The 11,969-nt window shown below is 37.0% G+C and overlaps 2 protein-coding genes across 4 annotated transcripts in view; both read right to left on the bottom strand.

The window, feature by feature from the left end:
• mrpl48 (mitochondrial ribosomal protein L48) overlaps positions 1 to 2,135 on the bottom strand; it is a 7,744-nt gene extending 5,609 nt beyond the window's left edge. The window contains exon 1 of one of the 2 annotated variants that reach the window (XM_017432016.3): positions 1,958 to 2,135. In XM_017432016.3, the coding sequence (XP_017287505.1) occupies positions 1,958 to 1,984 (27 nt within the window). In that variant the 5' untranslated portion in view covers positions 1,985 to 2,135. The remainder of the gene's footprint in view (positions 1 to 1,957) is intronic. The other variant, XM_017432017.2, reaches the window with a different exon arrangement.
• A 1,089-nt stretch (positions 2,136 to 3,224) lies between these two features.
• The window catches only part of zgc:92594 (uncharacterized protein LOC436996 homolog), a 14,767-nt gene continuing 6,022 nt past the window's right edge, over positions 3,225 to 11,969 (bottom strand). For both annotated transcript variants that reach the window (XM_017432023.3, XM_037976647.1), the window contains exons 4-8: positions 8,517 to 8,612; positions 7,223 to 7,456; positions 5,536 to 5,558; positions 4,793 to 4,938; positions 3,225 to 4,442 (exon numbers count right to left, since the gene is read on the bottom strand). In XM_017432023.3, the coding sequence (XP_017287512.1) occupies positions 4,144 to 4,442; positions 4,793 to 4,938; positions 5,536 to 5,558; positions 7,223 to 7,456; positions 8,517 to 8,612 (798 nt within the window). In that variant the 3' untranslated portion in view covers positions 3,225 to 4,143. The remainder of the gene's footprint in view (positions 4,443 to 4,792; positions 4,939 to 5,535; positions 5,559 to 7,222; positions 7,457 to 8,516; positions 8,613 to 11,969) is intronic.

The raw sequence follows: 11,969 nt of genomic DNA, 5'->3' as shown, positions 1-11,969 counted from the left end.
TGGAAGACGTGCCGGTAGGATTGAGGAGGTCTTCGAAGTATTCGGCCCACCGACCCACAACGTCCCGAGTCGAGGTCAGAAGCACACCACCCTCACTATAAACAGTGTTGGTGCTGCACTGCTTTCCCCTCTGGTTCGTCTGTATCAGCATTTATATGATGCCTCTATGAGAGATCACAAAGATAATCAAATGGTTCACAACTCACAGAAGAATACTGCACCACCGTAAGCTTCAGGTATAAACGCCTACAGCGCTCGCTCAGGTCCGTGTGCTCTTCACAGAGCTCTGTGCGACACTACAGAGCACGACTATAACTGAGCCTTAATGCTGCAAGCGGTGAGGCTTTGTAGTTTACCAAAGTCGTACTAAAACATTACGACTTCTTACATATATAAGGTGCTCCGGATTATAAGGCGTACTGTTGTTTTTTGAGAAAATTTAAGGTTTTTAAGTCCGCCTTATAGTCCGGAAAATACGGTACTTTGTTTAAATTCTGCACAATAAGTGAGTCATTCCAAGATATTGTCATTCTCCATTTTAAAAAGTCTGCAATAAATGGTAACAGAACCATGTTTTACGCTGTACCACACTCCCTTGATGACCCCATATGTTGTTTAAACCCATATGCTGTATTAGAGATGCTTGATATTAAGGAAACATGCAGTTGTGATATTATTGATTCTCATAATATCAGCTGCAATAAACCCATGTGCCAGCTGTGGGTACTTAAAGGAGTGGGTCCATCTGAATGATAAATTTATAACTTGTGCATGCTGTTTGTGTCTGTGATTTTTAGGCTCCTTTGCAATACTGATTCATTTTTGATCATTTGTTCAGCCCTACCATATATATTATTCAACATTTTTAGTGTTTTCACACGTCAGCGAGTGACACTAACACAGCTCTTTATCATCACACATGTTGGCTTTTAAACTAAGCACTGATAAGTCCTCTCTCCTCCTTGGCCTGACAGATGAGGTGTCTGCAACTTACAAGTACAAAAAAAAAATTCAGATCTTGTTTGATCTAAACCACAGGACTGATTTTAGTCCATCTTCATAGACCTGTAAAACTTAATTTAACATTGGTTATATTAACAGGCAGTGCGTTCTTGTAAACTGTTATTAAAACAAGCAAACTGAGTACAGATAAAAGGCATTTAAATCCTCTGCTCCTCGCTGTTCGGATCAGAACCAAAACCAGCTGAACCTGAAAAACTAAGTGAATTGAAACAAATAGTAAACATTTAAATTCAAATGTCTTAATTGATGTTTTATGTTGTTGACTTTAAGAGCATATACACAAATAAACTCTGACTTTTATTTGTTTGTTTGTTTTGCTCATTTCCCAGTGACCTTTTATGTTTTTTAGTGATGAGCTGCTGCCTGTTTCGGCCAGGACACTCTTATAAAATGCATTTTCAATCTCAAGAGTCTTTCCTGGTTTAATAAAAATGCAAAACTTTCACAAACAAGATACAAGACGATACATTACTCCTAATTGTAACACTGTCTGTCAAAATGTTGAACCTTCCACATTTTTATTTGAATGGATTTAAAACGGAGCACCTTTATGGTTTTAAACAGTGTTATTGAACCAGTAAGTCACCTTCTGCTGTAGCAGTAGGCTACAGTCGGACAATATGCAGCATCCTTTTATCATCGGAATAAAAATAAAAAACACTAAAGTTCATTGCTTTTCCAGAAATTTGAATCCTCCTGACAGATTTGATTTCTACAGGACAAAGCTGTTCTCCCTCCCTATTTAGTTATGTTTTTACTTTTTCTCCACCTTTGACACTGTTACAGCTAAGGTGGTCTGAATTGTAGTAAATAAATAATGTTGTAATGGCTTCAATGGTTGTTTTTAAATATACCTCTGTAGTAGATCGTTCAAGAGCAATAATTCAACTCTCCGTATGACCTCTAAATAACTTTAAAAAAAACAACTCAATACCTTTACCTTCCGGAACACGGGGTTCATCTTTTCCCTGTTGTTATTTGCAGAACACCGTTTGAGTCAAAACAGACTCACTCTTTCAATTAAACGACGTGAAACATTAATAACCATCTAAACAGACACGCCGTCCGCTGAAACCGGAAATACACACGGAAAAAAAGGACGTCTACTATGTCCGTCGGCTACAATGACAAGAACAAACGTTCCGCCTTTCGCTGATACTTTACTCTCCTCAGCGAGTGTAAAAAAGCAGCATGTTATACAATTTCACCGTAAAATTGCTTTTTAACATTTTTAAAGTATAAAACATCTTTGCTTATTTAATTTTTTAAGGAAAATATTTAACAAGATTATTTAATAAAATATTTGTTTTGCTTTCATATTTTACATATTTAAAACAGTAATATATTTTGCTTCATTTATAAAATTGATCATATGGCAGTATCACCCTGATGACAGATATCACTAATGGTTTTTAAGCTTGTTGTGAAACATTTCCAACAAATCTGACATAAACAAGGACAGCGACTTGTCAACTAACTTTAACATAAAAAACAAATCCACTTCTTTTTCCTAGCCTGGTGAAGGGACACACCAAGGCCCAATCTTCAGCTGGGCCTTCCTCAGATGAGGTCGTTTAGCGTTAATGACCCGAAAATTCAATCAATCCTAAAATTCTAACATCAAACCTAAAGATTTTTGATCTTTAAATAACCTTAATTTTCAAGGTTTTTATCAGGTTGTTATCTTCAAAGTTTATCTCCTGGACTAAACAAAAGAGATGAAATTTGGATTGAGATCTGCAGGCCTGTGCCATGCCACTGACTCCATAACCCAACCGTTTGTCATTGAACAGATTCGGGGGGGAGACAGTGGTACAAATAAAGGTGAAGGATGCATTTTAGGATGTGATGGTTCCAGACACTCATTGCTAAGAAAAGCACCACATAGAGCGCAGTCACAAAATCTATCATCAGAATGATCTTAAACCACTTTGTCATCTTTACTTTTTTACATCACTGTTCAACATACAACAGCTATTAACTTGTAAATAGATTATATTTCTCAGCCTCCTGGGATCAGTGAAGTTTATGATCTATGAATCTTACTAGAATAATATTAAGAACCACCAGTGCTCCAATTTAAGAACAATGGCTCTATGGTATTTAATGTTTCTTTTTTAATAATTTTAAATAAACCAGGCAGAAATAATGTTAAAAAATCAATTCTTTTACCCCAGCTAAACCAAAAGAAAACTTTGCACCTTTATAGTAATTTTTATCTCTTAACGGCCAATTTCACTGTAAACATATAACAGACTTTTTATTGATATGCAGTTTTTTTTTTTGGCTTCTCATATTTCAAGCTGAACACAACATTTCTGAAGAAAAGTGCAGGAATTCACATCACCTGAAACTGATACTCCAGTAATTAATCTATGCACTGTGCATAGGAACATTTGACAATCATTAATCATTCACTGCTTTTAAAGCTCATCTATGAAAAGCAAAGTCAGTCTGTAAAAATCACATTTTTCTCAACATCTTTTCTCTTTGGCTTGCAACGTTTACCCAAAGCATGAAGCAACACTTCAGACTTGTTCAAGTTTACTGATACTGGCCTTCTGTTTTCTTTAGCTCCTCTCGTTCAGGACAAACATGTTGAAAATCATCTGACTTCAATGCTCTGTGTGGCATTGGAAAACTAAGCACAAGACTTTTATATTTTCTATTAAGCATTGACTGTAAATGAGCTATAAACATCTACAAAGAGTGTTTTTGACAAATTTCTGACGATCTGAAAAAAAAAAAAGTTATGAAAGTGGTAGAAAATCAAGCATTGTGGCATGCAAAGTTATAACAACAACTAGCTTAAATCTTTTTGGCCAAATTTTCATACATTCAATTTTTGTGTACATACTAACTATATAAAGCAAATATCTTTTAATTATCTTATAAAGCACTTCAATTGTGTTTAGCAGTAGCATCACAGGTTTAGCATGAGATTCTCAGTGCATTTAGATTGAAAGTTCAGTTTGATCCCGAGGATCTGAGGTTAATTATCTGTAAACACATTCAAGCAGAAAAAGGTTCAGGTGTTGCTGAAACATCTGCTGCACCTTCAGTTAAACATTAAGTGCATTGATAGGTGTAAAAATATATGGATACAAATAACAGCCTCAGTCAAACGCCTCTCTCTTCCTCATCTTCCTCCTCATCTTCTTCCTCGTTCTCTTCATCTTCCTCCTGTTCATCCTCCTCCTCTTCCTCTTCTTCCTCCTCCTCTTCTTCCTCCCACGAACTAAAATGTTCATCGGTCAGCTCATTTTGATCGTGTAGCTCGTCCTCCTCGCCTTCACTCCTCATTTCCTCCTCGCTGCTGTCATCGAGGTCGTCGTCGTCATCGTCATCATCGTCGTCCTCTGGAGCTACTTCCTCATTGTCTTCATGTTCCTCCTCTTCCTCAGGATCTGACAGTTGACCTGATGGGAGGGAAAAATTATATGAAAAAAATACACATTTTTAATACTTTAAAGATGTTCTTATTTTTACAGAATTGTTCTTTTATATCTTCTTCAAAAGGGATAGTTGGGCTATTTTGAGGTGATGTTCTGTCAAATAGTTATTAATGGTTATGAGCCGGGACATCAGTCATTCAGCACAGAGCCTTCAGCCCGATTCCTGCAGAACTTCTCCCTGTTTCTCCAAACTTCATGCTCTAAGACTGATGTCACAGCTTACAAGATACTAACGACTGGTAACTAGTAAAGGGGTTTATTAGGTAAAAACAAACCATCATTTATCACTAAATGACTTTTTAACGAATTCTTACACAGGGAATTGATGGTGGTAACAATCTGACATGGAATATCCTCCAGGAACTTTCCCATCTCCTCCTCCATCTTTACTCCAAGAATCTCTGTCTCCATTTCAACGTACTCCGGGTAGAACAAGTTCTTCTTTAGCTGCCTGCGGCATCTTAAAAAAAGGAAACCAAGAAATTTAAATTTTTTTAAACAAGTCATTTAAAACACACACACACACACACACACACACACACACACACACTTTTAAAGCAAAACCTTTGCATATTTGTTGTACATATGAGGATGTGAAACATCTTTGCATTACTAAAATATCTTCTGCACGACAATCTTTTTTTTGCGGATCTTGGGTTTGGGGGAAAAGACTCACTGATATGAATCAAAATTCACATTCTCTCGACACGATAGATTTACCAGAATCTGTACACAGACCTGAGGATAGATTTCAAGACTACGGGATCATTTTTTCTTAGTGATCATTACTGACAGTGACCTCAGCGATAAAACACAAAAGACAAAGAAGTTAAGACACATCAAAGCAGAGTTTAAAATAAATAAAAGTTTTTGGAATGATGTTTCAAATACCCCAACCTTAACATCATGTAATAAGGACCAAACTTAAAGGCTGAAGGTCAGCCTGCAAGTTAGATTTTATAAGTTGGCAAAAAAGTCAGTTTTATTTACAACATTAGACAAAATGATATATCAGTACAAAACAATTGTAAAAAAATAATATAAAAGAGGTACATACTGTTTTCCTGTTGTCTTGTATGCCTGAAATCAAATGAAAGCAAAAATATTTCAACCTAAAAACATGTTTAGGGAACAATTCACCCAAAAATTCAAGCAATCAATTCTAAATGATCAACGCTGATTAGATTTTTGTTTTTGTATTCATTAACACAATTCCAGAATTTTTCCAGACTCAGATTTATACAACTTCCTGACAGGTTTTGAAATATTTAAGTAAAAATCATTCTTGTAAAGTTACAGTTTAGATCGCACAAAAAAGATGAGTAACAACATTTCAGACAGTTCAAGACAATCAAATTTGCCTGTTTTAGAAAATGGAAAAGGGAAATTCTGGTGATCCTGATGACCCTGTCCATGGTAAGTTCAGGTTGCTCCTGTCCACAAGCAGGTATCTGCTGCCAAGATCCCTGCAGCAACCAGGCTCTGAAATACACAGTCTGATGGTAGTGTTTTCATTTTACTGTTTCCTTGTCCTGTGTTAATGTTTCGTGTGTGTGTGTGTGTGTGTGTGTTACTATGATACAAATTACCCTTGGGGGAAGCATGTTTAAACAATGTTTATGACTGGAGAGAAGAACTTTTCGATAGACTTTGTGAGTGCACGAGAAAAATAAGCAATGACCTGAACTTATCTGAGCAGAGGGAGGAGAGTTACCTTTCACCTCACTGCAGCAAATTTGTTCACATTAAAACACATCAGCAGTAGTGAGAAAGCTTTTTAGCTGTAAAAAATAATCAGGCTACATCTGTTTAGGTGACTGTAACCTCAGTCAGAACCTGTTAAAACAGCATTTAATAAGATATAAGCTGTTCTGGGTCCTGATCATCATCTTCATCATCGTCACCGATTCAAATAAAACACATTTACAAGTCAAAGGTTTTACTCTACATTTTTTCGTAATGATTATGAAATATAGTGTGCATTTTAAATTCATATGTAAAGCACTTTCATGTTTGCCTGCTGGTGAAAGGTGGGCAATAATGTTTTCAATTGACTGTATTTATCTGTCGTGTTAACAAAATATTTTATGAACCAATTTTAGTGAAACTCAGAAAAACGTCACTTGTTGCACATCTAGAGTTGAATAACTTTTGGAGTCAATTCAGTTCAAAATGGCCGTCATAAATAATACATTTTAGCCAACAGAAATATGTTTAACTCAGTCAATTTAAGAGATATTGAGCTAAAATTTAATGTGGTAGTAGCTGAGAGTCATTCACTAAACATTCTCTGAATGGGAAATCTTGCAGTGTTGTATGAGATTTTGTTTTTTCCAAGGCTGAACCAAAATGGCTACCACTTCCAACATTTCTCAGCATCAGATGATCATGGTCTAAAACATGAGCAGGAAAGTGAGCCTTTAATTTTATAAAAAGGACTTTTCTTTTAATATATAAATATCTTGCAAGAAGATTTTTTCAGCACTTTACTGAAGAATTGCATATTATGTTAAACTGAAAAAACTTGATGTATTCTTGTACAAATTTCACAACATTCATTAAATTTGGGAGACTTTTTTGAATTCAACAAATAGGGTGATATTTTTCAGGAGAAAAAAAAATCTTATTTCACAAACTATAAGATAAAAATTTTAAAAATGGATTTTGAGTGGAAAAAAAGAAATTTAAATAGAGCAATGTGGTATTAATGCTTGTTAACTGGCTACAGGACGTCTGCGGCTCACCTCAATGAAGCAGAAAGGGTCGTTTTCCTGCATGAGGCTTTCAATCCCACAGCGGACCTCCTGGAGACGAGCCTGGTCCTGACAGATCCTGGAGATGTTCTTCTGAATGGCTGAGCCGTTGGTGTCACACTGAGAGCGAGTTAATTCCCGCAGCGCACCGATGAAATGCTGGACTTTGGCCTTCATCTCCTGATCCATTTGAGTCAAGTGCTGCTCTGCGTCGTCCATGAACCTCTGGGTGAAGAATCCGACAGGGAGGAGGAGAAAAGAACATGACGTCAACGTGACGATACTGGATTTGTTTTAGAGGAAAAATACAAAACAATGTCAAACGGCAAGTCTATAATGTCAATATTTACCATGACCATACTCAGACAGGTTAAGAATTTTTATACTTGAAATAACTATTTAGTTGAAATAATACCCATTACTTACTTATTGTCCTGAATTACTTTTAAGTTATTTAACATTTTGGACTTTTTCTTAGTGGTCACGTGTTAAGTCAGGGCGATTTTGATATTTTTAAATATCTGGAGATTTTTTTAATTAACGTCATGCAAACAAGTTTTCAGACTGCTGTCCGTAATGTTGAAAAATAATAGAAAATTATTAGAAAAAAGTTTTTTTTGTTTGTTTTACACATTTCACTCTTACAGAGTGAGTTGACATAAATAAACTAAATACTGAGTAAAAGGTTGTAACGCCTAGAAAATGTTTTTTTTTGTTTTGGTTACTGATTTATAGTTTGTGTCATTTAAAAGTAAAATAACACTGTTGCCTTTAAGCATAGGTAAGTTTTTGATTTAAAGGTACAAACGGCGCCCTGCATACTCCTCATCTTAGAGCAGCTGTAGAGGCCAGAATTGTAAATAATACTAAAGACTTAATTAATTTGAACAACAATTAATTATTTTATTTATTCAGTGTCACACTGTCTCAGAAAAACTCTGCTTGAGGTTAAAACACCAACAACTGTTTTAAAAACATGTTCATCTGTGACGATGTCTGTCTGAGGATGTCTACTGACTGATTACTCTGTGACTCTCAGAAAGAGATCCAGAATGTCAGACAGGCTGAGCTGTGTGATGTGATACCAGGATTATAAAATAAATCAACAACCCAGTGCAGCTCTGCCACCTCACACACATACATACAAATGGGTTTGGAAGTTTTAATTGTCAGTGGAGTCTCCACCGTTTCCTATGTTGCGTTTATGTTTTATACTAAATTTCACTGGGACCACAAAATATTACAAAACAATTAAGGAAAGACAAAAACGGATGTGTGATTTTACCTTATTTTGTCTCTCCTTTTCCTTCTGCTCCTGGAGTTTTTTCTCTGCCAGGCTGTACTTCCTTTCCAGCTTGTACAGCTGCTTGTCCAGTGTGCCCTGATGAACGTGAAGAGGAAGGTGTTTAATGGAAACGGTAAAACACTTTCATACTTTCAAAGGCATTGGACAGACGTGCATTTCTTTTCTCTAATAACCGCTGTATAAAAACACAGGTGAGTGATGAAGTATGAATGGCCACTGCAAAGGTCACTAAAATACAAAGTTCTAAACACATGAACATAAAAAAGATGTGTGTGAGCCAAACACACAAAACACAAAACATCTGTTCAGCTCAGACATTTTGCTGCAGTTGTACAAAATGCAAGCAGACACCATTGTGAGTCAAAACAGATTAAAAACACAAGGATTCAGGAAAAAAAAAGACATGCACAGAATCATGGTATTTGGAGTCAATTGCCTGGAATCTAGTATGACATTCGGTGTGTGTACTTGGTCTTCTGTGTATAAAATTGTGATTTGCTAAATAAGTAGCAAAACAAAACAGATTTTCCAGAAAATCTGGATAGCACATTGAAACACAAACACTGAAGGAGTGGCTGGGTGCTACAAGGAATATTACTAACAAGATGTTGTTTTACATGGAGTGATGCTGAACTGCTTCACTGGATTATTCATTTGATTTCCAATTCTCTCACCATAATGTGATTTCATTTTCAATACAAAACAATATTCTACAATGAAAGCCCAGAGAATAACTCACATAATTATGTTTCACTTTTGATTCACAACTGAAATGTGCATTCCCAGTAAAACACAAAACCATGTTGTCTGTTTTCTCTCAGTTTAGACCGGTTGTGGAGTTCACACCAATGGACTGGAATCCTCTCAACATTACACTTTGTTCAGGTGAAAGAAAGAACAGGAAGTGGGTCCAACACCCATGTAGGGGCTCTACAGTCATGTGACCCTGTTCTTTCATTCATCCAGGCAAACAATTGTCACTATTCACCTGGATTCTGGACGGCACTTGGCTAGTGGAGATTCTCAGTCATCCATTACCAAATTAAAGGCAACTGGATCCAGTTTAGATTTCTGAAGAAGAGCTTTTAAAACTGAAAGGTGTGGAGTTCCACGATTGTAAACTTGTTGGGCTGTTTATCTTGTGAGTGGTTGAACTCTCATGCAAATCACTCTCTGTCACGCCCAGGCTTTGAATGCCAAACCTTTCTGTTTTGAATTTAAAAACTCTTCGGATGAGAACAGAAACATCTTGAAGAATCAAAAGGCTCGGGCCAGGACTTGACACCTTCTGGCCGCCCTGGAGTGATTTCTGAATGAACTGAGGCGACGAGGGGGGTCGATCCGACCCGTCCCGATGCACCTTTGTTCTGAGAAGCGAGGTAGTAACAAAGCCGAAACAGTTCACATGTGAAGAAGCAAGCTGGCGCTATAGCTCAGGAAGAAGATGTGTGGATTAAACAACAAATAGATTTATTACTGAGGGAAGACTGACAATGACTCACAGCAACTTTGTATTTAGTTTAAAACGAAAAAAAGTTAACCACAAAGAGAATCCCAAAACTAAGGTAAATCATCATGTTTTGAAAATGATATGAGGAAGACGTCCGTCACTCATTTAACGCGTCTCGCTCCACGCCAACACAGCTGAGTTCTGCTCCACACACTGCTCGTTTAATTTTTGAAGCTCACATCTGTGCGGGACGTGGGCGACTCCATCAGTGATTTATGAACAATAAAGGCAGAATAAAGACGGACTGATCTGTGAGGCCCTTTCACAGAACTGTTTTATGAAAGAGCAAAATTTCTCAAGCTTCACAGCACTTTAAGACATAAATAAGACCCTCCAGGATTTTGCGATGTTGCGATTGCAACTATGAACGCAAAATCAAGCAAACCCCGCAACTTTTTGCAACTTTGCCCAAAACACTGCAACTTTCCCCCAACCTTGACCCAATATTTATTGTTTCTAAAGTGATTCGCCACCGTTTCTGCGGTCTAGTCTCTTCTTTGTGGGTTTGTGTAGTGAAGAAGACGCATGACGTCACATCCTGTTAACATCAGAATGCCGGGAGCGTGCAGGAGCAGCGACCGAAGCCAAAATGTGCGCTAATGCTTCACATTTGCCCACAAAGATTTCAGCGAAGGACCGCACAAAACATCGCAGTGAAGTTACTTTTAAGTTGGATGTTGGATATTCACGCTCCGCGGAGTTAGCGGCGTCTAGCTCACGGCTGACCCAAAACAGGAATGCTAATGTCGGCCAGCCATTCTCTGCCGGCCCCTTCTCTCACGTGTGGTGGTTCACTTAGGGACGGCTAAGTCAGCCGTGAGCCAGACACCGCTAACTCCGTGGAGCGCGAATATCCAACATCCAACTTAAAACTAACTTCACTGCGGTCGCAAACCAGTTTCCTCCCCAGCTGCAGGAGAGTGGGGGGGAAGCTGTTTTGCACGTCCTGCAGTGTAATCATGGAACATAAATGCATCGACAAACACTTTGTGTCTGCAAAACATGTGAGGAGAGCTGCAGACGAGGGACAATACAGAAATGGTCATGAATGTCAGTTTAGAAGCTATCAAAGTTCTCAAATAAAGCACCTTTTGATAATGTCAGTGTTTGTTGGTAATTATCTTACAAAACTAGTAAGGATTTTTGGTTTATATATTAAAAGTTATGTTTCTTTATTGATTTTAGCAAAAAAAAATTTTGCAACTTTTAGGAAAATGCCCTGCGAAATCAGGCATTTTAGCCCCCAACAATCACAAAAAATGCCTGCAAAATCCTGGAGGGACTGATAAATACAAAAAGGTGGTTAAACTAAATGGATAAAGAATTCTCACACCAATTTCAGATTGTTGTCATTTTTAGTTTAAAGATATAAAAATCTTATTCCTACATAAATAAAAAAGGAACTGAAGGCGCTTTATAAGAACAATCCATTTACCATTTTCATTTAGAGCAGGTTGGTAATGGCTCAGTACTGCACATATCTAACCTATGTCCAAGTTACTTTCTGTCCATTTAAATGGACTCCTTGTAACATAAACAGTTTTAACTTCAGTTTAGTTTAGCTGATCTAAGAGCTACAGGTGCTGGTCATAAAATTAGAATATCATGAAAAAGTAGATTGATTTCAGTAATTCCATTTAAAAAGTGAAACTTGTATATTATATTCATACATTGCATACAAACTCATATATTTCAAATGTTTATTTCGTTTAATTTTGATGATTACAAATGACAACAAATGAAAATCTCAAATTCATCATATCAGAAAATTAGAATTTTGTGAAAAGGTTCAAAATTGATGGCACCTGGTACCACACTCTAATCAGCTAATTAACTCAAACCACCTGCAAAGGCCTTTAAATGGTCTTTCAGTCTAGTTCTATAGGCTACACAATCATGGGGAAGACTGCTGACTTGACAGT

The sequence above is a fragment of the Kryptolebias marmoratus genome, linkage group LG7, assembly GCF_001649575.2.
Source record: "Kryptolebias marmoratus isolate JLee-2015 linkage group LG7, ASM164957v2, whole genome shotgun sequence".
NCBI lineage: Eukaryota > Metazoa > Chordata > Actinopteri > Cyprinodontiformes > Rivulidae > Kryptolebias > Kryptolebias marmoratus.
Note: the sequence above shows the minus strand (reverse complement) of the source record. Positions and strands in the feature narration are given on the sequence as shown.